Raw genomic sequence first — 27,383 nt, 5'->3', positions numbered from 1 at the left:
AATAATTTAGATCCTGAATATGGGCAGGGGAAAACCATGAGTTTGATTTTGGATGATTTTGATGGAGATGGTAGAGATGTTTGACAACAGTTGGAAATGTGGACCCAGAGTTCCAAACAGTTGGCAGTAGCTGAGCTAGCAATGAGATTAGAGGAGAGGAAAGGCTGATGCTTCAGCCTTGGTTAAGGCTAAGTTAGAAAAAACAAAAGGGAAGAGTCAATTAAAAAAAATGACAAAGTAAAAAGAAAAAAATCCAGGATATTATAGTGTGTTAGAAGGCATGAGAGCAGATAATTTCAAGAAGTGAGGCATTAGACACTGTCAAGGGCTGTAGCAACATGAAGGTGAGTAAGAACTCAAAGTTCCTTTTGTCAGGGGATTGGTGAATGAAAATGAACAAATATTTTAAGACTGACTCACAGTGATAATTATGGTAAAATAAGAACTTTAATTTATTTATAATTTTGAGGTATTTAACAGTTTTTGTAAATGTCATGCAGGCCTAGTGTCAACAGAACAAAGGAGATGGGGGAAAAACTGACCAGGAAGATAGCCAGCGTGGGAGTCTCAAGAAGAAAGGTATTTATCAGGAAAATATAACTCTATTTTTCTAAAATTCCTGCCATGGTTTATAAAAACCACAATACTCCTTGAAGTCTGAAAACATTTTGAATATGCTTCACTTTGCAGATTTAGAAATAGTACCCTGGAGAGGGTTCAGTTTTGAAGGAAGAGGAGCCAACAAAAAAAAAAATCAGATTGCATAAGAAGCCAAGTATGATCTTTCTTTGATGGCACTCACTGGGCATCCCATGAATTTATAATCAAGAGTTTCTAATTGATAAAGCTTTGATAGCACAAAAGGTCATCACGGATTACTTGGTCCTACTTTGCAACATACTGTGCTCTTCACAAACATTAGCAATTAACTGCAATAAATAATGGCATGAGTCACCCCTTCAAACATAGGGCAGCATCCTGAAGCCCCTTACCTGCAGTAAACAGCAGTCAGAACTGGCCTTTGTCACAAACACTTTTCAGTTGCTTTCTATACCGCTGTTAAATTCTCCTCTGAAGTTTATATGATTTTTTTCCCTTGAATATATACATTTACATGGGGTACAATTCTATTTTCTCACATAATAAGACAACCATATTTTTAAATAAAGTCTCCGTATCATAAGTGATAGATGTATGAACCTGCCATTTTTATAAAGCTATTTTAATTAAATTATTCTTTCTTTTAACCAAGAACCTTTTACTGTCCTTATGATTTATTATTTTAATTCAGGCCAACTGGCAAGAAGGAATTAGGTGTCATTCTGTTGTAACATGTCTCATTTCCATTCCAATTTTGTTCACAATAAATGTGTTACAGTTCTTCCACTGGCAGTCAAGGAAACCTCATACCAAAACAGCTTTTACTTGCAGTTATAACAGAGCCAAGCAATACATATGCTATTTGACAGTTTGGAATAATCTGTTTTCCAGCATTCATCTGGAGTTATTGGAACCATTAAAATTATTTTTTTACAGTTTTTAAAGGCCTACAACATATTAATTTATCCTGATGGATGGTATAATGTGTTCATGTAAAAGAAAAACAAGTGTTACATAAAACATGACTAAGCTGTCAACCACCTCCTCTTTACCTTTCATTTGACTCTATGTTTAATTTATTCTCCATTGAAAATGGCAACCAATAAAAAATAAAACCCTCATTTTGATTTACTGTTTATTTTTCACACCCCTTATCACAGTGAGCAATTTTTTGATCCAAAATAAGATTGAAATTTTTGCTTTCACACAAAAGTAAACACAGATGGTCTGATAATAAAAGAGAACTTTACACAAACTGCCTCATTTGAAGCAGACCCATTTAATGCCACATTTCATTAAATATGACCTGTCTTAAATCAGACAGGCTCAAAAAAAAGAAAAAACAGGCTATCCCACAAGGAGTCCATCTTTATCTTTATTTAAACTCAGTGTGGCTTGTCTGTCACTATAAAAGACTTTGCCTTCTTTGAACAGGCATAGACATTAAAGCTAAAGAACAGGGTGGGCCTCCTTACTCCAGCCAGACCAATCCAATTTACAAACAGATTGTATTCAATGGCTCTTTCGTCAGTCTACTTGGGATTTTAAAAGCATTTTACCCACAGAAACAATGTTATACCCACTGGTTAGGTTCTTAAGAAAGGCTATTTAAAAGGTTAAAAACCTATTTAATCTAACATATGGTTGTGCTAATAGTTTAACAGGAACAAAATGCACCTGTGCTAAATAATACTATGGGATGATGTATAATAATGTCTCTGAGACAAATCATTAAGAATTCCAACCTTTTATGCCTGTGGCACAACTTTCAGTAACATCATTCTCACTTCCTCTTGCAGACTTCTCCTGCTACTGGACAACAGGAGTTGGAATTCCTTGCCCTAAATAGAAGCCACCAGTTTTGGCCACTATCATCTGGAGCCAGGGCTCCAGCAGAGTAGAAGATTTATTTAAGGGCTGATGAAGACAGAGACTGGGTCTGAGAGGTGAAAGTGTGGGATGGGGTCTCGGAAGTTAGGAATCGACAAAAGTCTCCTGCCAGGGTACACCTCAGTCCTCACTCCTTGGTCTAGCCTGTGCACCATTATTCTTTTCTTCCAACAGCCCTGGGATTATTTTGATTCCCCTCCAATTGCTACCACTTATTGCTTCTACCAAGGTTTCACTCTTCCTCCTAGTCCACTGCATCACAGAACAGCAGTCTTGGCTTTTCTCCTTTGTTCCCAGGTAACCTTTTGAAGTTTCCTAAAGGTAGTTACAGCTGCTAACAAAGAAAGTCAAGGGATAAACGTGCTTTTCCAAATTCACCTTCCACCTCTTTTCTTTTTTAATTTAGACTAAGATGAGAAAAAGCACACTTGGATGATAACAATCTGTTTGTGGGGGTGGGGACAAATAAGGTATAAATTTGTTTCACACCATTCAAGAGCAAGACAGCTCACATTAAATGGGTATGCTCTACTTGGAGAAAAAAAAAATCTGGCTCTGCTCTCATCAGCCAGAAGTATCAAGATATTCCAATTCACTTTTGGATGACTGACTTCTCCTCCTCAATGCCCCCCACCAGAATGGGGAAACAGGATGGTGCCCTGAAAAAGTAAATCTCTAATGATCTTTAGGCCACCATGATCACATATGAGATGTTAATTGCCTAAGCCCATCAGTCCATTCAAAGAATAACCACACCATTCTTCTGTACCAGGGATCTTTTAAGTCAGCTTCCATGACAGTTACAAATGTTTACTGTTCACAGTATTAACATGAACCACCTCAACTCCCCATCCAAAGACTTTATTAAAAGGCAAGGGGACACATTCCAACCATTCATAGAGCCATCACCTAGATTAGTACTCCCCAAAATCTCTGAAAGCTATTTCTACTCCTGCCAGTTCTGTTTCCTCTGAACTCCCCAAAAAACTCCTCACTTTCATGCTCCAATTGCTTCCTTCCTCGGACACCGCTAATCCCAAAACATTAACATGGTTGATGGGTTTTATTTCAGAGAACAAGAAACATCCATTTTCATCCATGTTATTTTTCAGGCCTGCCATATAAAGGCAGTTTATAATACCTTGAAGCTAGGAATCCCAGAATCAGAATGTAACAGCTTCTGGGGATAACAGAAACAACAAAAAAATATCAGTAAATTATCCTGACAAATACATTTTAGAAAAACTCTCAGCCTCAAGTTTCTCCAATTATTTCATGGTAGGTCTGCTGTGAAGACCAAGCCAGAACCCTAGATATGGCTACTGAGTAAATGGCATGAGGGATGAAGATGCTACCAAAGAGACCAGTACCCTGGGCCTGAGAGAACCCCACCAATAACAGATGGCTTACTCTCCCCTTCTCTTTTCAGTATTCTTTTCTTTCTGCTTTATGATCCTGTCATTCATACATATGTAATATGTAATCTCTAAAGCCAACATTAAAAGTTTACCGTATACCAAGCAGTATGACAAATAATTGTTTAGTGTGATTATTTTAATTGATTCTCACAACTCAGTAAAATAGGTTATTATTCCAACTTAAAGATAAGGGAATTGATAATCCTCAAAAAATTATTACATAACTTTATAGCTACAAAGACTTTATAGCTAAAAAGAAAATATAAGGCTTCCTAATTATCAGAACCAAAGAACAAAATACCATCAAAAATCAAAGAAAATGTACCATGTGGTAAAATTTTTAAAAATCAATAAACACAGAAAATATAACCTAAAATATGATGTTAGTATAGAAGCAAAAATATCTGTCATTTAACTAAATGTATATGGGATAAACTCTATTTAAATAAAGGAGTTCCATTTTTTCAATAAAGGTGGTCTAGGATTTGGTGGCCTCGCTCAGAAAGTTGAGCTGTGCTTATTCTGAGGATGCTCATACCCATGGAGCATTTAATATTTTCTGAAAGGGGCAGCTGAGAGGCTAAGCAGAGTTTCAGATAGCACTAGGTGAGGGACAGACTAAACTATAGATCCTGAAGGAAAAGGAGGACTCATAAATACTCCTCGTTTTGGCTTCAGACCAAGAAGGAGATACCCTAAAAGGAAAGTTAAAGCAGAAGTAGACAGACCTTCAGAGTTTTAAATTGTTTCAGTCCCTGAAACTGAAATGAGGTGAGTCACAGATTGCTAAGGCCCACATGTATTTGGCAGAAAAAGTAAATCTTTTATGGAAGAAGTTAATGTCATTCCATGTCTCAAATGTTTTCTAAACCTTGGCAAATATGATGTCAGATACACAATAAAAAGTCACCAGGCACATGAGGACACAAGACAGTTTGAATGAAAGCCAAACAACAGAAAATTCAAATTTTAAAAATGGCTCCAGATATTGAAGTTATCATGTATGGACTCTAAAATAACTATCTTTGATAGATATATAGATACATGGGAAGATACATGATACAGGAGGTATAATAAAATGTTAAGGGTAGAATATATATGACAGGTAGATCTTAATTGTAAAATTCTTTCAACGTTTTTATGCTTAAAATTTGACAGAATAAAATGTTGGAAAAATAATATGTTGAAAAAATAACAGAAGCACAAACACCCACATATGGTCAGGATAACAGTGATTCTAAGAGAAAACAGCCCATCTGCTCACAAGGAGGCCTTTCCTGGCTTAGTGGTCTAAGGAGATTTTAACCATGGGTTCTCATGAAGGGAGCATCACTTTTTTGTTGCCTTTTTTTTTTTTTTTTTTTTTGCCAAGATGGCTAACTAGGGATGTCAGATGCCAGTTCTCCTCAGAAAGAAGATCAAAATTATGGGTGAGTGGCTCATAAGATAGCCAAATAGAAACAGTTCCAATCTGCAGCTCCCAGCAAGATCAACACAGAAGGCAAGCGATTTCTGCATTTCCAACTGAGGTACTCAGCTCATCTCATTGGGACTGTTTGACAGTGCGTACAGACCACTTAGGGCTAGCAGTAGCAGGGTGGGACGTCACCTCACCTGGGAAGCACAAAGGGTCAGGGAACTCCCTCCCTTAGCAAAGGGAAGCTGTGAAGGGCTGGACTGTGAGGATCAGTGCACTCCAGCCCAGATACTAATCTTTTCCCACGGTCTTCACAACCTGCAGACCAGGAGATTCCCTCGGGTGCCTATGCCACCAGGGCCCTAGATTTCAAGCACAAAAACGGGCAGCCACGGGGGCAGACACCAAGCTAAGTGCAGGCATTTTTGGTTTTGGTTTTGTTTTTTTCATACCCCAGTGGCACCTGAAGTGCCAGCAAGACAGAACCGTTCATTCCCCTGGAAAGGGAGGCTGAAGCCAAGGAGCCAAGTGGTCTAGCTCAGTGGAGATAGACAAAAGGTAGATAAATCCATGAAGATGAGGAAAAATCAGCACAAAAAGGCTGAGAACTCCAAAAACCAGAATGCCTTTTCTGCTCCAAACGATAACTACTCACCAGCAAGAGAACAAAACTGAACAGAGAATGAGTTTGACGAATTGACAGAAGTAAGCTTCAGAGGGTGAGTAATAAACTCCTCTGAGCTAAAGGAGGGTGATAACAAATTCTTCTGAGCTAAAGTAGGCTTCAGAGGGTGGGTAATAACAAATTCTTCTGAGCTAAAGTGCTAACCCAATGCAAGGAAGCTAAGAATCTTGAAAAAAGGTTAGAGAAATTGCTAACTAGAATAACCAGTTTAGAGAAGAACATAAATGACCTCATAGAGCTGAGAAACACAGCACAATAACTTCATGAAGTATACACAAGTATCAACAACCTAACTGATCAAGTGGAAGAAAGGATATCAGAGATTGAAAATCAACTTAATGAAATAAAGCATGAAGAAAAGATTAGAGAAAAAAGAATGAAAAGGAAAGAACAAAGCCTCCAAGAAATATGGGACTATGTGAAAAGACCAAATCTACATTTGATTGGTGTACCTGAAAGTGGCAGGGAGAATGGGACCAATTTGGAAAACACTCTTCAGGGTATTATCCAGGAGAACTTCCCCAACCTAGCAGGACAGACCAACATTCAAATACAAGAAATACAGAGACCACCACAAAGATAATCCTTGAGAAGAGCAACTCCAAGACACATAATTGTCAGATTCACCAAGGTTGAATTGAAGGAAAAAATGTTAAGGGCAGCTAGAGAGAAAGGTCAGGTTGTGCTCGCTTCAGCAGCACATATACTAAAATTGAGAAAGGTCAGGTTACACACAGTGGGAAGCCCATCAGACTAACAGTGGATCTCTCTGCAGAAACCCTATAAGTCAGAAGAGAGTGGCCAATATTCAACATCCTTAAAGAAAATTCATATCCAGCCAAATTAAGCTTCATAAGCAAAGGAAAAATAAAATCCTTTACAGACAAGCAAATGCTCAGAGATTCTGTCATCATCAGACCTGCCTTATAAGAGCTCCTGAAGAAGGCACTAAATATGGAAAGGGAAAAAAACAGTACCAGCCACTAGAAAAATATACCATATTGTAAAGACCATTGACACATGAAGAAACTGCATCAACTAACAGGTAAAATAACCAGCTAGCAACATAATGAGAGAATCAAATTCACACATAACAATATTAACCTTAAATGTAAATGGGCTAAATGCCCAAATCAAAAGACACAGACTGACAAATTGGATAAAGAGTTAAGACCCATCAGTGTGCTTATTCAGGAGACACATCTCACATGCAAAGACACACATAGGCTCAAAATAAAGGGATGGAGGAATATTTATCAAGCAAATGGAAAGCAAAAAAAAAAAAAAAAAAAAAAAAAAAGCAAGGATTTCAATCCTAGTCCCTGATAAAATAGACTTTAAACCAACAAAGATCAAAAAGGACAAAGGGCATTACATAATGGTAAAGGGATCAATGCAACAAGAAGAGCTAACTATCCTAAATATATATGCACTCAATACAGGAGCACCCAGATTCATAAAGCAAGTTCTTAGAGACCTACAAAGAGACTTAGACCCCCAAAAAATAGTAGTGGCAGACTTTAACACACCACTGTCATTATTAGACAGATCAATGAGACAGAAAATAAACAAGGATATTCAGGACTGAACTCAGCTCTGGTCCAAGTGGACCTAATAGACATCTACAGAACTCTCCACCAAAAATCGTCATAATATACATTCTTTTCAGTACCACATCACACTTAGTCTAAAATTGACCACATAATCAGAAGTAAAACACTCATCAGCAAATGCAAAAGAACTGGAAATCATAACAAACAGTCTCTCAGACTACAGTGCAGTGAAATTAGAACTCAGGATTAAGAAACTCACTCAAAACTGTACAAATACCTGAAAACTGAACAACCTGCTCCTGAGTGCCTACTGGATAAATAACAAAGTTAAGGCAGAAATAAATAAGTTATTTGAAACCAATGAGAACAAAGATACAACCTACCAGAATCTCTGGGACACAGCTAAAGCAGTGTTTATAGGGACATTTATAGCGCTAAATGCCCACAGGAGAAAGTGGGAAAGATCTAAAATTGACACCCTAACATCACAATTAAAAGAACTAGAGAAGCAAGAGCAAACAAATTCAAAAGCTAGCAGAAGATAAGAAATAGCTAAGATCAGAGCAGAACTGAAGGAGATAGAGAGATGGAAAACCCTTCAAAAAAATCAATGAATCCAGAAACTGGTTTTTGAAAAGATTAACAAAACAGATACACCACTAGTAAGACTAATAAAAAAATAAAAGAATCAAATAGACACAATAAAAAACAATAAAGATTATATCAACACTGATCCCACAGAAATACAAACTACCATCAGAGAATACTATAAACATTTCAACACTAATAAGCTAGAAAAATCTAGAAGAAATGGATAAATTCCTGGACACATACACCCTCCCAAACTAAATCAGGAAGAAGTCAAATCCCTCAATGGACTAATAACAAGTTCTGAAATTGAAGCAGTAATTAATAGTCTGTAAACCAAAAAAAGCCCAGGGCCAGACAAATTCACAGCCAAATTCTACCAGAGGCACAAACAGGAGCCGGTGCCATTTTTTTTCTGGAACTATTCCAAACAACAGAAAAAGAGGAACTCCTCCTTAAGGCATTTTATGAGGACCAGCATTATCCTGATACCAAAACCTGGCAGAGACAGAAAAGAAAAAGAAAACTTTAGGCCAATATCTCTGATGAACATCAATGTGAAAATCCTGAATAAAATACTGGCAAACAGAATCCAACAGCACACACAAAGTTTATCCACCACAATCAAGTTGGCTTCATCCATGGGATGCAAAGCTAGTTCAACATATGCAAATCAATAAATGTAATCTATCACATAAACAGAACCAATGACAAAAACCACATGATTATCTCAATAGATGCAGAAAAGGTCTTTGATAAAATTCAACACCCCTTCATAATAAAAACTCTCACCAAACTAGATACTGATGGAATGTATCTCAAAAGAGTAAGCGCTATTTATGACAAGCCCACAACCAATATCACATTGAATAAGCAAAAGCCTGAAGCATTCCCTTTAAAACCAGCACAAGACAAGGATGCCCTCTCTCACCACTCCTATTCAACATAATATTGTAGGTTCTGGCCAGGACAAACAGGCAAGAGAAAGAAATAAAGGGTATTCAAACAGGTACAGAGGAAGTCAAATTTTCTCTGTTTGCAGATGACATGATTGTATATTTAGAAAACCCCATCATCTCAGCGCCAAATCTCCTTAAGGTGATAAGTAACTTCAGAAAATCTCAGGACACAAAATCAATGTGCAAGAATCACAAGCATTCCTACACACCAATAATAGACAAACAGCCAAATCATGAGTGAACTCCCATTCACAACTGCTACAAAGAGAATTAAATACCTAGGAATACAACTTTAAGATCAATTGCAATCATATGGGGACTATACAATTTTATATTGGGTTTTGTGCACAGATACACAACAAATACCACCACAGAAGTTTAAAGATGAAAATTAAATAAGAACAGAAGTAATCAGTTACTACTATTTGGCAATAGTAACTGAATAACTACAAAGACATTGCTATATATTTTTAAGTATTAACATTGTGTAACAAGAAGAGAGTGTTAAACCTAGATTAAAATGAAAAAAGCACCCAAAGTATATAATTTCAGCACCCTAAGTATGTAATTTCAGAACTAAGACAATGAATAATGAAAAAGTGGCATTTTTTTAAAAAAAGAAAGAATGACCATTAAAAGAAAACAGTTTCAGACATGAACAAGGAAATATATATGGAAAAGTATCCGTTTATTTTCTTGCAGCTTAAGGCTGGCAGAACCTACAGAAAAAAATGGCACAGTGCTAACCCTCTTTTGGTGCTTAAAGGACCGTTTATTTAGTTTGGATTATCAGCCAGATTTAGAGCTAATTGACTTAAGAAAAGTGTATAGCAAAACCTCTATCTACAGTTCCCCCTACAGTTCATGAAGCTCTATACACAAGTCAAATACAGATTAAGACCTAATTTTAATCTTTTTAATTAGTTACATATAATTTACATATTTAATTATTTTTATCACACCCTAAATTAAACTTTAATTCTGTGAATAACTTATCACATTAAGTTAAAACAGTAAGCTATAGTATTGTATCTTTTTGTATTGTATGAAATGCAGACTAAAGCTTCATTCAGGAGAAAAAAAAGCTTTTGAAGCAGCTGTGCAGGTCAGAGAGAGAGACATTCAAACGTCCAGAGTGGGATAATGCTGACCTAACTACACTAATTTTGCTATAGACATGTTAGTTGACATTTAGGGTATAACATGACAATCAGTTCTCCCTAACTATAGGAAAGCAAAAAAAAAAAAAAAAAAGAAATGCCTCTAACTTGGGTTGTTGCAGCCTACTCTCCTTAGAAAAGGAAGCTATATTTGGCTATGTGAGAGTGTAAATCCAATCTGTTAACTAATAAATATACCAGTGCTCAACAGGGCATGGGACAAGAGCCTTTGTTTTCTTGTGACAAAAAGGTCAAAATCTAACCTTTTTTTTTTTTTTTAAGAGACAGGGACTTCCTATGTTGCCCAGACTGGACTCAAATTCCTGGGCTCAAAAAATCCTCTCACCTCAGCCTCCCGAGTAGCTAGGAATAGAGACAAGAGCCACCATGCCTAGCTGGAAGTCACACTTCATCTGCACTCCTGAAATAGTAAAAGCAAAGCAGGGGTCAGCTGCTTTTGGTAAATTCTAGCCCATAGGTCCCAGTCAAGTTCCAGGACACCATCTAGAATGAAAAGATTCTGATATCAGTACCAGTGTTTAACTCATGCCATGGTATAGGTCATTAAACATAGGTCATTAAGTGTAAGGCCAAGGCAGGGGGCTTGAGTGGTTTAGTGCTCATGACTGTTCCACTTGGAATTTATCCTGTTGTATGAATATTAATCTATCAATTTTTTTTTCAGATGGCTTCCCAGGTCTCCCAAAACTTTTACTGAAAAGATACTGTTTAATTCTTTATATCAATATAGAAACATAAAGTCACATATATTTGTTTAGCAGAGTTGAAGGCGGCCTAGAAACACACTCAGAGACATGGAAATTCAGTATCAGATGAAGATGGCATTTCAAATCACAGTTGGATGGATTATTCAACTTTGCTGAGGTACAAGTGAAATGTACGAAACGGCACATATTTAAAACATGCAATTTGATACATTTTGACTCATAAAATGATCACCACAATCAAGATGATAAATATATGCATCACTCCCAAGTTTCCCTGTAGTCTTTCATAGTCCTTTCTTCTTGGCCTTCTCCATTCACCCACCCCATCTCACTAACCAAGGATCAGCTTTCTGTCACTACAAATTAGTGAGCATTGTCTAGAATTTTATATAAACTGAATAATACAGATTTTACTCTTTAGCTTCTTTCATTTACCATATTTTGAGATTTACTCATGTAGTTAGTTGTATGTATCAATATTTCATTATTTCATATTGCTGAGTAGTATTACATTGCCTGAATATATCACAATGTACTTTTCCATTCCAGGTTGTTCCAGTGTCCATTGGGTTACTTCCAGTTTTTGGTTACTCCAAGTAAAGCTGTTTGAACATGTACAATTCTTTGAATAGACATAATGCATGGCAATGTTAATTTCCATATAGAATGCAAACCAAAATGTATTAACTACAATAAGAAAGAGCTTTATATAGCTGTCTACCAAAAAGCTACAGGTCAAAAGCTTGTATATAAGTCTTTACAACAACTTTCCATTGTTGTAAAAGATCTATCCTGAACAAGACACCGGCCCAGATGATTTTAAAATTCTGCAAATTTTTAAAGAAATGATCATTTCCACATTTCTTTAAAGTTCTAGAACATAGAGAAAAAATCATAAGCTTCCAAATTAACTTTATGAGGCTAACACAGCCCTGATACAAAAAGCTGAGAAAGTGGCAACCTCCTTCCCCTATAAAACAAACAAACAAACAATCTATGCACCAAAACTTTCATAATAAATGGTGGGAAGGATCTGTAGACCAATCTCTCTTATGAATACTAATGAAAATCTAAGTAAAATATTAATAAATTGAATATTAATAAATTGATATTTACTGATGTCATTCAAGAATTAAAAGATTATTTTTAAAGGTGTTTTTTCAAAAAACATCTTTCATCCTTGATTTAAACAAACCTCTTTGTCAACTAAGAATAAAAGGATATCTCTTCAACCTCATGATAAATAGGTTAGCTGAGACTGTTTCTTTGTATTGTTCAGAGACTTTTACAATGATTATGTATTATCACAGAATAAATTCATTTCCATGGTAAACTTTTAAAAGAAAGAAAATTATGGTAGGCAGAATCTGAAGGTACCCTGACAGCTGGTGAAGGGATTATCAAAATGGAAATGAAAGAATTAGCATATCATCATACTAAAATTGTTCATAATTAACATAAAGCAATTCATGTAGTACATAAGTTCATTAATCTTCACACAATATTTCTATAAGGAAAAATAAATTCCAAATATTGATCAGAAAAATAGTGAAACTGGGACGGAAAATGAAATTCCATTCGTGTATCTTCTATTTCGTTCCAAAATCTAATAATAATACAGTACTGCTATTCTACCTTGCTTGTGTCAAACTTTTCCTGAACTGTGTAACAATGGATTACTATCAAAGTTTTTGGCTAGGATTCTGCCATCAACAGATCTCTCCTGATCTCCACTAGATGGTAGGAAATAAGGAGGCATTATAGACTAACAAGGAGCCAATAGTCAGGGTTTTTTGGTTTTTTAAACAAGAAAGCTACATTGTTGGATCTTTAGCCATAGACCATGTACTTAGAAATAATTTAAGGAGAGAAACTACTAGTTTAATAACCCAATAAGCCCATCTATAAATATTCACTTTTTAAATTCCTTCCTGCTAAGTTCATTTGGAAGAAATTCAGTTTTCTCTTTTTAATCTGTGATATTATCCAAATTCTTGCAGTTATTTGAAAGTGCTCAAATTTATGGCAATAATTTAGAATGGTTTCCATTAAGAAATGAAATTTACAGATCCATCTGACATTTGAAGAATGGCAAAATGCAGCACTCTTAATGTTTGTATTTTCTAGACCAAAATTTTAAGTTATAAAATATACCAATGATTTAAAATGGTAGTATGCATAACACTCTGGAATACTGAAAAAAATATAAATAGGATTTTCAAAAAATTACTAATGTACTAAAATTTACTCACTCTGGCCAATGGTGACAAATTATGGTTTATCAAAAGAACAGAATTTCATGCAGCAATTAAAAACCATGTTATCAGTGAATACTTGATTCTATAAGTAATTACTAATGAATACTTAATATGTTCAGAATCTATTAGGTTACAAAAATTATAAAATACGGTTTGGTTTCAAATATATATGCCACTCATCTACTCATATTACATGCATGTATGGATATTTCTACAAAGAAAAACAATAGAAGAGTCACCAAAACGTTAATGATCTCTGAGAGATAAGATTATAGTTGTTTTCTTTTGAGGGATTTTAGATCTTTTCCATTCAGAAACATCGATTTTTTTCATTCATGACGAAATATTACTTAAGAGTTCTATTTTTATTTTTTGAGACAGGGTCTCACTCTTGCCCACGTTGGAGTTCAGTGGCACAGTCATAGTTCACTGCAATCTCAAACTTCTGAGCTCAAGCAATCCTCCCACCTGAGCCTCTGAATAGCTAGGACTACGGTTGCTCAACGCTATGCCTGACTTTTTTTTTTTTTTTGTAAGTAGTGATGATGTCTTGCTATATTATCCAGGCTGGTCTTGAACTCCGGGGCTCAAGCAGTCCTCCACCTCGACCTCTCAAATTGCTGGGATTACAGGTGTAAACTGGGATTATGTGCCTGACCAAGATTTTTATAATTCTATTTTCTTAAAAAGGAATTGAGTCTCCCTTGATCAGACTCAAACCTTAAAGTATGACATGTTCATTTTGCATTATGTGTTTCTCTAAACCTTTCCTTCCCCCATCCCCTACTGCCCAATGATCAAGTGCTGTATTGTACTTTCGTGCAGTCAACATTCTCTCTGGCCACTTGCAATTATTGCAGCTATACCATTTCTCGTCAGCCCAGCTACAATCCTATGATCTGCTGATGTCAACAAACTATTCTCTCTTCTACCCACCTCCTTTAAGTTCCTTATAAGCTTGTTAGATTCCAAAGCAATACCTCAGAAAACACTCCCATACAATTCAGAAAAGTTAAGAAATCAATACTTTGTTTTAGGCCATAACAGTAAAATTTATTCCCAATACTACTGTAATCGCATAATGGAATATTACTTGCCAATAAAAAGGAATGAAATCCTAGTGTGCTACATGAATGAACCTTGAAAATAATATGGTAAGTGAAGCCAGTCACAAAAGACCATATTGTATCATTCTATTTATATAAAAGGTTCAGAATAGACAAATTTATAGAGATAGAAAACATTCATTTTTGCTTAGGGCTGGGGAACAAATGGTGGGAAATAATGGGGATTCACTAACAGGTACAAGGTTTCTGTTAAGATTACAAACATATTCTCAAATTAGATTGTGGTGATGGTTGCTGTCATGGTTTGACTATCTGTCCCCTCCAAAACTCATATTGAAATTTAATCCCCAATGTAGTAGTACTGAGGTGGGGCCTTTAAGAGACGATGGGATCATAAGAACTAGGTCAGGCCAGGCGCGGTGGCTCAAGCCTGTAATCCCAGCACTTTGGGAGGCCGAGGCGGGTGGATCACGAGGTCAACAGATCGAGACCATCCTGGTCAAAATTGTGAAACCCCGTCTCTACTAAAAATTACAAAAAATTAGCTGGGCATGGTGGCGTGTGCCTGTAATCCCAGCTACTCAGGAGGCTGAGGCAGGAGAATTGCCTGAACCCAGGGGGCGGAGGTTGCGGTGAGCCGAGATTGCGCCATTGCCCTCCAGCCTGGGTAACAAGAGCGAAACTCCGTCTCAAAAAAAAAAAAGAACTAGGTCATCAGAAATGGATTAATCTATTTGTGAATTTATAGACTGGTGGATTAATTAATTAATTGATTATCATGGGAGTGGACTGGTAGCTTTATAAGAAGAGGAAAAGAGACCGAAGCACATTAGCACTTGCCATGTGATACAATGCCGCCTCAGGACTCTTCAGAGTCCCCACCAGCAAGAAGGCTCTAACCAGATATGGCCCCTCAACCTAGCATTTCTCAGCTTCCATAACTCTGAGAAATAAATTCATTTTCTTTATAAATTATCTAATAAATTATAAATGTATTATAAGCAATGGAAAATAAAGTTGCACAACTGTATCTCTCTCTCTATATATATATATATGTGCAGAACTGTGTCAGACTTTAGGTAAATTGAATGTGAATTATGTATAAATACAGCTGCTTTTTAAAATACTGTATTTTTATTACAGCTATCATTGAACCATTACTATGTGCAAGAAACCTCAGAGATGCATTTTGATTTGATTATTATCAACTATGCAAGGTCAATTTCTAGTGTTGTAGATGAGAAAAACAAGTTCAGTAAATTTAAAACATTAACACAAGTCATTCAGGAATGGTGCCCAGATACATCACTCTAAAGCTCATGCTTTCGAAACTATACCATGCTTGCCATCCAATAGTTAACCCAAGATAATTTTAAGAGTATTGTTGAATATATAAATGGCCTTAGAAAAGTAGGCATATTGTTTTTATCAATAGTAGGAATAAGGTTTTTGTGGCATCACTGATAGCAAATGAGGTTTAAAAGGTTGAGCACCATTATGTTATTTAATTCAAAAACCACATTTAGAAAACAAATGCCTCTGGAAAATAACTAAAGGTAATTAAGGTCATATAATTTGTCTCATCTCTTTCAGTTTATGTCAGAGCTGGATCGTGAATATCTTGAAAATAGTGACATTATCTGACTTGTCATTTTTTAAGTCAATACCTCTGAAAATTATTCTTTAATATTAAATGAAATGCCAACAAAATACGCAGGAATTATTTTTCTTTGAACTGTATTAGGCAAAAGTATTTATTTAGATTTATTATTCACATTTAGTTTTTAGGCACACATTTAACACTTTATAAACACAACTAACATTAGTAATTCCAGAAGGATAGGTAGATTTTTTAAATATAATTACTCTTATAAAATGAAGAAATATAGACAATACTAAAGGACTGTATTTTGTGACTTCACCTATAACGTAACAAATCATCTACTTAGTTGCCATGTTAATGTATTTGCTTATGTAACAAATTATCACTGACCCAGTGGTTTAAAACAACATAATTTACCATTTTATGTTTCTGTGGGTCAGAAGTTTGACACTGATCTCATTAGGCTAAAAAGGTGCCACCAACGCTGCAATCCTTTCTGGGGACTCTAAGGGAGAATCTGTTTCCTTGCCTTTTCCATTTTCTTACAGATCCCCTTCATTCCTTGGCTCAAAATCCCTTCCTCCTTCAAATACAACTTCTGACGTTCTACAAAAGTGGTGTTTTTTCTGTTTTTGTTTTTTTGGTGGTTTTTTTTTTTTTGAGATAAAGTTTCGCTCGTTACCCAGGCCGGAGCGCAATGGCGCGATCTCGGCTCACCGCAACCTCCGCCTCCTGGGTTCAGGCAATTCTCCTGCCTCAGCCTCCCGAGTAGCTGGGATTACAGGCATGCGCCACCATGCCCAGCTAATTTTTTTTTTTGTATTTTTAGTAGAGACGGGGTTTCACCAAGTTGACCAGGATGGTCTCGACCTTTTGACCTCGTGATACACCCGCCTCGGCCTCCCAAAGCGCTGTTACAGGCGTGAGCCACCGCGCCCGGCTCCTTTTTTATATAGGCTCACTCTGACCTCCTCTTTTGCCTCCCTCTTCAACTTTTAAAGACCCCTATGATTATATTAGGCCCTCTCAAATAATTCAGGATAATCTCCCCATCTCAAGGCCCTTATTAACATTTTAACTTAATCACTTCTGCAAAATTGTTTTGCAGCGTAGCATAACATATTCACAGTTCCTGAGAATTTAAAACATTGGCCTCCAGGCCGGGCGCGGTGGCTCAAGCCTGTAATCCCAGCACTTTGGGAGGCCGAGGCGGGTGGATCACGAGGTCAACAGATCGAGACCATCCTGGTCAACATGGTGAAACCCCGTCTCTACTAAAAATTACAAAAAATTAGCTGGGCACGGTGGCGCGTGCCTGTAGTCCCAGCTACTCGGGAGGCTGAGGCAGGAGAATTGCCTGAACCCAGGGGGCGGAGGTTGCGGTGAGCCGAGATTGCGCCATTGCACTCCAGCCTGGGTAACAAGAGCGAAACTCCGTCTCAAAAAAAAAAAAAAAAAAAAAATTGGCCTCCTTAGGAAGCCATTATTCTGCCTATCACAGTTACCCTTGTCCTCAAAGAAATAAGGATACACCTATAGTGTATAGTGGGGCTGAAGCTGGGGAAGCATACGAATGCTTTGAATGGAGAACGTGAAACTTGGGATGAAAAATTTATCCTTCCAATTTTGTCAGATTTTCCCTTTTTTTTTTTTAAGAGAGAGTCTTGCACTGTCACCCAGGTTGAAGTACAGTAGCATGATCATAGTTCTCCGCAGCCTTGACGTCCTGGGCTCAAACAATCCTCCTTCCTCACCCTCCAGAGTAGCTGGGACTACAGGCACACACCAACACACCCATTTATTTTTTTTATAGAGACAGAGTCTAACTATGTTAGTCAGGCTGGTCTTCAACTCTTGACTTCAAATGATCCTCCAGCCTCAGCCTCCCAAAGTGCTGGGATCACAGGCATGAGCTACCACACCCAGCCAGATTTTCATTATTTTTACTGGCATTCTACTTTGAGTCTGTCACTTTTTAATCTGAACAGAAACCACAAGTTTATTTTGTACTTTCTTTCTACTCATTGTTCTGCAGTGGAATCACCATTTCTGAGGAACTACAAGTTGCACAGTATCCACAGTCTGTATCATATAATGGTATGTTGCATTAATTCAAACTAGAGATGAGACAGCTAGGACTATACCTGAGCATATCCAACCATGAGTTTTTATGAACCATAAATATGCAAAAACACATTTTATTTATATATATCTGCAGTTAAGAAAGTGAACGTCTCCTTTTTGAAAGGCCCCAATTCAAAATGAAAAGATATTTTATGACTTTTTTAAAGTCCCCAAACAGCAGGAGAATCACTTGAACCTGGGAGGCGAAGGTTGCAGTGAGGAAAAAAAATAATAAAATAAAATAAAGTCCCCAAACAGCATTCTATCTGTTTAACTTTGTCAATTTAGCTTCAAATCTTTTTTTACTCCAAGATAGAAGAGTGATGTTTAATGTACTCAAGTTATAGCCAGCATTTACCAATTCTTTGATTCGACTTTTTAAAGTACTTAGGCTTGAATCCAGAACCCGAGGATTTTCAATTATTTGTGAAATGCTAATGTTTTCTTCTATGAGGCAGTCTATTTTATCATTAAACTTTTTCTCTGCAAAGAAGATCACATCTGGATAGCTTAAGACAAACTTCTGTACCTCTTCTTCAATACATCCAAGAGAAAACAGCTTCTCTTTGACATTTGCATAGTTTCTTCTGACACAGTCATTGGAAAGGTCTAAGATTTCAGCTCCTGGACCACATATCAGGCCCAGCAGTTCCTCACTGTTCAAGCTGAAAGATGACTGTAAGAATTCAACATTAGCTTTTACCCGCTTGGTGCTCTGAATTAAGATAAAAGGGTTTTTAAAAATTATTTTCCTGACAAAATCTGTGGGATCATTGTGACCCAAAGACCGACAGACTGCCTGCAAAAATTCAACCATCTGTTTATTCAGATCAAGACTATTGGAGAAGGTACGAGGGGCACTGGTCAACAATCGACAAAGGCATTTACGGGTTAATCCAACTGAGTAGAGGAACTTTATATTATTCTCTAAGTTTAGGTTGTTACTGGACCGAAAAAAGGATTCAGGAGAACGTTCCAAAATATTTACAATTTCAAGGTCTGATGTCACAATCTCTCTCCACAGATCCCACCGCTTTGAAAGACTCTCAGGAGTACGTGTTATGGCTCGTGGATATCTTGATATAATGCTAGCAATCACTTCTTTGCTAGCTCCTTTGGAAAGAAGAAACATTTTCACATCCTGCTCATTGGTAATCATCCTGCTGAAAATTCCAGGCTGTCGTTTCCTTGCCATGCCAATATCTACTCCCATAGTAAGTAAGTTGTTCAGTAGCTCCTCATTCTCCGAAGGCTCATTGTCTGCATTACAATACTTCACACCAAAAAGCCTAAATGAAACTGATTTGAAGACAGTTTCTGATGAAAATCGTGTCATCCAACATCTTGAACCAAAGAGAAAGTTACTTCTCATACACCAGAGGTTTCCTGCTGCCATAATGGTTAGGTAGTCCAAACTTTTTTAAATGCTGTGTAAAACAACACATAAAATATTACACAAACGTACGTGTTAAACAACTAAATGACCATATTATGATCCTATGAGCATCATGGTCCTTTCTATGAGAACACACCTTCAGCTCCAGCTCTCTAGAACTGTGTTAAGAATTCAGCCACTACACTGTCTTTCCCTAGCTCACTGCTTCTGTTATCGGTGGGCACAGGGTTGCTTCCATTTTTAACATAAAGAAAAGCAGGATTGGGCACCATTAGTGCCCCAGAATTATTCTTGCTATTTTCCTTGCTATTTTTGTTTACCCTTGCCTGCCTTGGGCACCTAAAAACAGTTGACCCTCTGCATCTCTGCTTCATCCTCCTGGCTTCCATCTCTGCTTTGTCCTCCTGGTTTCCAAACTTTTTTTTTTTTTTTTTGAGACAGGTCTCACTCTGGCAACCAGGCTGGAGTGCAGCAGCACAATTATGGCTCATTGCAGCCTCATCTCCCTGGGCTCAGGTGATGTTACTACCTCAACCTCCTGAGTAGCTGGGACCACAGGAATGCACCACAATGCCCAGCTAATTTATTTTTACTTTTTTATAGAGGCAAGGTTTCACCATGTCGCCAAGACTGGTTTCAAACTCCTGGGCTCAAGTGAGCTGCCTGTCTTGCCCTCCCAAAGTGCTGGGATTACAGGTGTGAGCCACCATGCCAGGCCTGACTTATTTCTTACAATGACACTTTCACTTCTGCCTTATATTTCAATTTTCAGATCTTTGACCTTGCCCTCCCCATAGACACTAGATTTCTCTGCCTCTGACCTCCTGGTTTTCAAACTCTAAATCTTGTCCTGAAAAACCAACACCTCAGATTATTTTCCATCTTGAACACCTTTTTCTAGATTCATGGTACACTGTATAGCCATGCTACCATTAAAGCCTTAATTCTTCTTAGCTTATATATAGTCAACAGCTCTGGATCACAATCTCATTTGGTTTACCCTATCATTCCCTGCATTGCAACCCAGTAATTTCAAACCAATTTTCATCTTCAAAATGATCTAGTTGCGATATTAAATCCAAACAGCCCACATGTGAAACTGTATATAAACATTAAAACATTACTTTTACCATTCTCCCCTTCTCCATTACCATATTACACAGGATTAATTCTGGGCTGTCTGCATCTGCTGCACAACACTTTCAACTTGCAGCTTCTAGCATGTGACTAAAACCTTAATAAGTAATTTACCTCATCATTTAGAAATGTGGCCTGAAACATACAAACTTATTTATAATCATAACCATAGGTCCCTACTAAAATGAACGTCTCCATTTTTGTAAGAAATATTTTATGAGGAAAGCAACAGAAAAAGTGTTCTGTTATTCAGCCCATCTGATGATCTGTTTCTAAGCTACTTGTGCCTGAGTCACATAACAGTATATATATATTTTTTTAAACTGTACTTTTGCCTTTTCAGAATATATAGCTGTAACAAAGTTTGTGCTTAAATTCTAATCACCTACCATGGGCTCTTACTTAGAAAAGGCATTTCCTTTTTCTCCTTCTCCTAATTAAGCATAAAACAGAAAATAGAGATAGATGATTTCAACCCACTACTAACCTCTTTGGGCTTAAGATACTGCTTTCAAGATCAATTTCAAAGAAAGCCTCTTTGTGCCTACCCTTTCAATTACTCTAATTTTAATAAGAACTTGATTATGCCTAGAGGCAGGGAACATTCCTGTGGCTCACATAATCTACAGATTCTCACAGAATTGGGAAAAGATTCCAAAACTATAGAATCAAGCAGTGTTCAAAGACAAATGCAGGGCACTCATAACATAAATATCAAACAACGAAAGTACATTTTCAAATTGATCGATACTCTACTGAGCTCACTATTCACTTCTCCATAATAACATATATTACTCTATAATTACATACTCTTCCAAAAATGTGTGAATTTAGAAACTTTAAAATACAATTCTCTCTCTAACTGAAGAATGAAGGCTCTACCTTGCATAGCTCAACAGTCTGACGCTCGAGTGACCTCTACTGGAATAATGAGGTAGAATGCATAGCTGGAAATAGGCCAGTACTTTCTAGAGAGTTCCAAGATGATAAAATGGGATGGAGGAAGAAAATAGTAAAACTACAATTTATATTTGGCTTAGACTTTGAAAAATTCTTTCTATGCATAAACAATGTAATTGTACTGTAAGACATATATAATCAACAAACAAATGTACATATATTATAGGCATATTTTTATTAACAATGTACACAATCAAAAACATGTGAAGACTACTAGATAGTGCACTTTCTTGAGACTATCAGCATCACAGTAAACAGGGCTGATCAAGCCACAGACTGTTCAACAGAAATTCTACTAATGGCAAATTAAAAACAAATGAAAATGTGTGCCAAAATTCCTAACAAAAATAAATCCATAAACGTTTCTTCTAAAGCTGTCACAAGTAAACTTGATGTCTTATGTATAACTCATCCTCCACAGAAGTATCTTCCACACGAATTAACATGTCCCAAACTTGAGTATCTTTCCCAGTCCCCAAATTTGCCTTCTTCTGACTAAAGATATCACTATCACTATAGAGTCATTCGTGATAAAAATCTAAAAGTGAGCTTTGCTTTCTTCCTCTTCAACTCCAGTCATCAAATTGTATAGATTCAGCTTCTTTGTCATCTCTCTAAAATCCAACCACTTTTCTCTTCATAATTATCACTCTGTTACGCTGAAGGACTGCTTGAGCCCAGAAGGTCAAGGCTGCAGTGAGCCATAGTCAAGCCACTGCACCCCAGCCTGGATGACAGAGTGAACCCATCTCAAAAACAAAAAAAGACAAGAATACATGTTTGTTATGAAAAAGGATGACCAGGTCAACTGCGGTGGCTTCACGCCTGTAATCTCAGCAATTTGGGAGACCAGGAGTTTGAGATCGGCCTGGCCTTCATGATGAAACCCCATTTCTACTAAAAATACAAAAATTAGTCAGGCATGAGGATGCACATCTCTAATTCCAGCTACCTGGGTGGCTACGGCACAAAAATTGCTTAAACCCGGGAGGCAGAGGTTGTAGTGAGCTGAGATTGCACCACTGCACTCCAGCCTGGGCAACAGAGCAAGACTCTGTCTCTTAAAAAAAGAAAAGAAAAAGGATGACCATCATAACATCATTTGCTATAGCAAAGAAGAAGAAACCCAAATGGCCACCAAAAGAATGATTAATAAATTGTAGTACATCTATGCAATATCCTATAAAGGTGCCAAAAATAAAGGCCGATCTACTGCAATCGAAAGATGTCCAAGATATTCTACATGACAAACTGCCTAACAGTATGGATAATGCCAAGTATATTAAAGGGGGGGGGACATTAATATATACAGAGGAGGTAAGTAGAATGACATCTATTTCTGAAAGATTAATGGAGTCTACGCACTACTTTGAAATACTGGGACTTTAACGAATATGTGTCACTTTGCAGTCAAACAAAAAAATTTAAACAAGTAAAACTGGCCTACGTGTAAAAAAAAAAATGGAAAATACATATCATCTTTATCTAGTTTTCAGTTTCTAGCACCAAAAAAGTCACACTTCAAAATTTTCTATGATGCTTTACTCTTAGCTACCGATTTCCATTCAAAATACTCACATTATCTAGCAAGGTAAATGAACAAGAGAGTTATCAATTTTCCTCATGTACAAATTTCAAAAATGGTACCTATTCCAAAACTGACTTCAATCTATTTCTCAAACTGACTTTTTAAATTAATCAAAACCATTATCCCAAGGGCTAATGTTCAAACTTAATAAACACACTGAAAATCTCTATTGTAGTATTAGCGGTCTAAAAAAAAGATTTCCGTTCCCCTCTGCCCCACAATTGGCCTGTTAAAAAGGCTGTTAACAGAAATAACCAATCACTGGCCCTAAGATACCACATTCCAGCTGGCTGCTTCTGACACAGCAAGCTAAGTTTGGAGATCTTTACATGCATTTCTTACCTTGTTTGTCTTAAGGAAAGGCTCTGCATCCTTCCAGAAAGGCTGGAGAACAGCTCTCTCTGAAATGACACACACATACACACACACAGGCAAAATATATCAGGCCTTTCTAATACAAAATAAGAGTTCGATCCCAGCTAACGTTCTCGTTGCAATATGTTCTCGTGAGCCTCACTGCCTCTTGCAAACATCATCTCTCAAACATACAGAAATGAAAACGGCAAGTACACGCCGGCGTATGATGGGAAAAGGTAGCGGAATCACAAACATGTTTTGTAAAACCAGAGCTAAGTGCTTCATATACATTGTCTCGCTTTACACCCCACAACTTAAAAGGTAGACATAGACTTAAATTACAAAACCTGAAACAGCGCTGAGCTCCCATACTAGCCGCCGGTGTTCGCTAGCTGAAGCATTAGAGTTCGAAATCCGGGGAGGGGGTCTTTCTTAAATCAAAACCAAGGTTCGAAACCCAGTGGGGGGATTCTTTCCTAACTCAAAACCAAGGTAATTCCATACCGAAGACTCTTTCCATCCCTTTTCCTCCTCCAAGGGCAATTGTGCAAGAGGCTGCACTGTATAGCAGTCACCCAGTCCCACTTCTTCACAAAAAGAAAGGAAAGCACAGCCTCACCACCTTCCCAGCCTCACCCTGAACTGTACCCACCCGCTGTATATGGCTTTTACTTCCGTCTCTGGCGTCCGGAGTGGCTAAGCGGAGCGGAAGTGGAAAAGACTAACTTCCGTCCTCGGGTCGCGCGCAGAGGTGACGTCATCGGTCCTGCGCCCCCTCGTGGCGGTACTTCAGACCTTCGTAGCCCGACGGTAGGGGCCTGGCAGGGGGCAGCAAGAGACCGCGGTGAGCGCGGGGCATTGAACACCTTTCACGGGTTTCGGAGGGCGGGATAGGACCAGGGACCCCCAGTCGCCTAGGCAGATGGCTGTGGAGAACTGTAGGGCATCCTCTCGGGGGCATCCACTGCCTGCCGACGACACGTGGTGGGAAAGTCACTATTTACATAGATGTTGCAGTTTTTGATAATGTGACTAACGCGATGCCTATGAACACCTCGGCGTTTTCTGGTGCAGGAAAAGCGGGTGCGTTTACTCTGTTTAGCCCCAGATTCTCTTTCTTTCATGAACTACGGTGGAAATCCCGGAGTGTGACTGCTGGTCTGAATTCAGCATCCGCCTTCAGGCGGGCTAGGAATCAATTCTAGTATACTTCGATTTACCTCCTTGCAGCTCGAATTCAAATGTGGTTCTTTAGTCATTGGGACGGGTTTGCGCTATTTAAATTAAAGCATGGAGGCAACCTAAACCTCATCTCCACAGTGGATGCCTTTTTGCTTCCACCCGAGGCGTTGCCTTAAACCATGCGGTCCTGCCTAGTGATGATGACAATGGAGGAGATAATAGCTTCAATTCAAGACAATTCTCCGGTGACCATCAAAAGCAAGATAATATCTACATTAATGAATTAATCGTGTCTGTAGAGTTATCCTCAGGAGACAGTGGTGATTTGGTCCTTAGAAAAATACAGGATCAGTAGGGTTTATCCTGAATTCTACAAGGAGGAAAAAATTCATGCATTACTAACTCCTCCATGTACGAGCCTAATGATATAATTTTCTGGCCAGGCGCGATGGCTCCTGCCTGTAATCCCAGCAATTTGAGAGGCCAAGGCAGGAGGATGGCTTGAGGCCAGGAGTTCAAGACCAGTCTGGCCAACATGGTGAAACCCCATCTCTACAACAAATTAGTGAGGCATAGTCACAGGCTACTGTAGTTCCAGCTACTTAGGAGGCTAAGGTGGGAGCATCACCTGAGCCTGGGAGGTTGACGCTGCAGTGAGCCGTGATTGTGCCACTACACTCTAGCCTTGGTGACACAGTAAGACTCTGTCTCAAAAAAGAAAAATAATTTTCTTTATCCCTTTTTTTTTTCTGAGACAGAGTCTTGGTCTGTTGCCCACGCTGGAGTGCAGTGGCGCGATCTCAGCTCACTGCAACCTCTGTCTCCTGGGTTCAAGCCATTTCCCTGCCTTAGCCTCCCGAGTAGCTGGGACTACAGGTGCATGACACCATGACCGGCTTTTTATTTATTTATTTATTATTTTAGTAGGTACGGGGTTTCACCATGTTGGCCAGGATGGTCTCGATCTCCTGACTGCCCACCTTGGCCTCCCAAAGTGCTGGGATTACAGACGTGAGCCACCCTTACCGGCCTCTTTATCCCATTTCTTTGCCAATGAAAATTGTGATTTACTGTCACTCTTACCCTTAGATGACTCCTAACTGGGTTGTTGTCATTTTGTTTTTGATTAACTCTCTGTTTTGTTGGTTTAGAGGGATAAAGATTAATCTTTGGGAATTTAAAATACTAATAATCAGTATATCTATTGAATAAAACTACTTACTGCAATTCCTCCAGGTAAAAATTAGTCCCCAAAAATTGGAAATGGCTTTTTAAATGTGAATTTCTAAAATCTATATTCCCTCTGCATGGAAGAAGCTCCTATGTCTGAATTAATATTACTATATATTTTGTGTATATATATATATATATATATATATACACACACACACACACGCACACGCACACACAATCTGCTTTAAAATCAGAATGTAAAACAATAAAAATTAGAGATTAAATAAAATAGCCTTTGAGATTATTGAGCCCCAGCCCTCTCATTTTACAAATGAGAACACTAAAGCCCATCGAGTGGGAACTAGCGAGAGAATGCACGTCTTACACTTCCTTTACCAGTAAGTCTAAGATTTTTTGTATTGACAGCTATCAAGAGTTATTTCAGACTTACTTAGTTAACATTACCTATGTTGGTTTTTAGTGACATTTTGTAGGTAAAGGCAGATTGGTTCTTTTTAAAATAAGTTCCATATTTCCCATCAGAAATTTTCTGATTACAACTCTATTTTAAATGCATATTATAAAATACTGAAAGTATAACAATAGAAGTATAATCATGGCTGGGTTAGGATATTGTATTTCTTCAATGATTTTTGAAATGTCATTACCTCTAATAAGAGCAATGACTACTGCCTCATTGTCCTTTATGGTGTTTTACAGTAGGACCTGTATATGCCTTTCCTGTATTTCATGTGTTTATTCAATGAACATTTATTGAGCACCTGCACATTCCAGGCCCTGTTTTCAGGTTAGGGGATATAGTGGAAACCAAGACAGAGCCCCTGCCTTGCTGGACCTTATTTCTTACTGGTAGTTCTTACTCTCAGCCTGAATGTCTTCTCCTCTACATGCCTTCATCTCCTTCCTCAAGACCATAGCAGACCCATGTCCCTACCAAGTTGATATAATTAAGAAAAATTAAGTGACTGAGTGCAGTGATTCACACCTGTAATCGCAGCATGTTAGACTTAGATACTCAGAAGCTGGGCTGAAAGTCAAGTCTGAACACAGAATCTGTGCTGTATTCAGAAATTCCTCTGCTTCTTATAATTAATAATTTTTTAACTGTGCCAAATATGTCTGTTCCTCTGTCCTGGAAGTGTCCTTCCTGCTTCAGGCAAATAGATTTCTGGCAAACCACAGCCCCTCAGTTGACCATTTATTCATATTTGAATATCAGCAAGCCCAAAGAAAGGTCAAAAAGAAAGTGGCCCTTCATTCCTCCCACCCTTCCCTTCAGATGATACAATACCCACAGTCTCCTGGATTCAGCTGACACATGCCTGCCCCAGCCCACATCAACTTCATAGACAGACCCGCTAGCTTCCTATGTAACTTACTTGAGGGCCCTCAGAGGAACATCAGGCTTCTACCCAGGACTCTCTTACTCCATTCTCTTCCCTCCAGCTGTTTTGTTTGCATAAAGCTTAAAATGTCTCCCAGTTGTTCAAGGCTAATTAAAGTAGTAGATAAAGTTACC

General features: G+C 37.9%; 2 protein-coding genes and 1 long non-coding RNA gene across 53 annotated transcripts in view; 2 read left to right on the top strand and 1 right to left on the bottom strand.

The window, feature by feature from the left end:
* MTERF1 (mitochondrial transcription termination factor 1) overlaps window positions 1-27,383 on the bottom strand; it is a 560,591-nt gene that overhangs the window by 479,398 nt on the left and 53,810 nt on the right. For 18 of the 37 annotated variants that reach the window (XR_013523967.1, XR_013523968.1, XR_013523969.1 and 15 more), the window contains exons 1-2: window positions 24,141-24,182; window positions 23,474-23,532 (exon numbers count right to left, since the gene is read on the bottom strand). The exons of 1 other annotated variant lie outside the window; for it this stretch is intronic. Coding sequence is in view for 3 of the 36 variants with exons in the window: in XM_017975758.4 (XP_017831247.1) it covers window positions 18,313-19,446 (1,134 nt within the window). In the remaining 33 variants the exon portion in view is untranslated. Of the gene's footprint in view, window positions 1-17,723; window positions 19,478-23,473; window positions 23,535-23,992; window positions 24,183-27,383 lie in introns of those variants that run through there. 18 more of the 37 variants (XR_013523957.1, XR_013523959.1, XR_013523958.1 and 15 more) reach the window with 5 other exon arrangements.
* LOC103794852 (uncharacterized) lies at window positions 119-4,019 on the top strand. Of its 2 annotated transcripts, XR_013524001.1 has the most exons (5): window positions 119-344; window positions 501-579; window positions 2,400-2,546; window positions 2,665-2,787; window positions 3,773-4,019. It is a non-coding gene; the product is annotated as an uncharacterized LOC103794852 (long non-coding RNA). The 2 variants fall into 2 exon arrangements; XR_013524002.1 differs by lacking the exon at window positions 2,665-2,787 and having other exon boundaries at window positions 3,773-4,018.
* AKAP9 (A-kinase anchoring protein 9) overlaps window positions 24,269-27,383 on the top strand; it is a 229,247-nt gene continuing 226,132 nt past the window's right edge. For all 14 annotated transcript variants that reach the window (XM_035254937.3, XM_009002492.5, XM_009002491.6 and 11 more), the window contains exon 1: window positions 24,269-24,332. The gene's annotated coding sequence lies outside the window, so the exon portion shown is untranslated. The remainder of the gene's footprint in view (window positions 24,333-27,383) is intronic.

The sequence above is a fragment of the Callithrix jacchus genome, chromosome 11 (genome assembly GCF_049354715.1).
Source record: "Callithrix jacchus isolate 240 chromosome 11, calJac240_pri, whole genome shotgun sequence".
Lineage (NCBI taxonomy): Eukaryota > Metazoa > Chordata > Mammalia > Primates > Cebidae > Callithrix > Callithrix jacchus.
The sequence above is the reverse complement of the archived record's forward strand: the minus strand, read 5'-3'. Positions and strand labels throughout refer to the sequence as shown.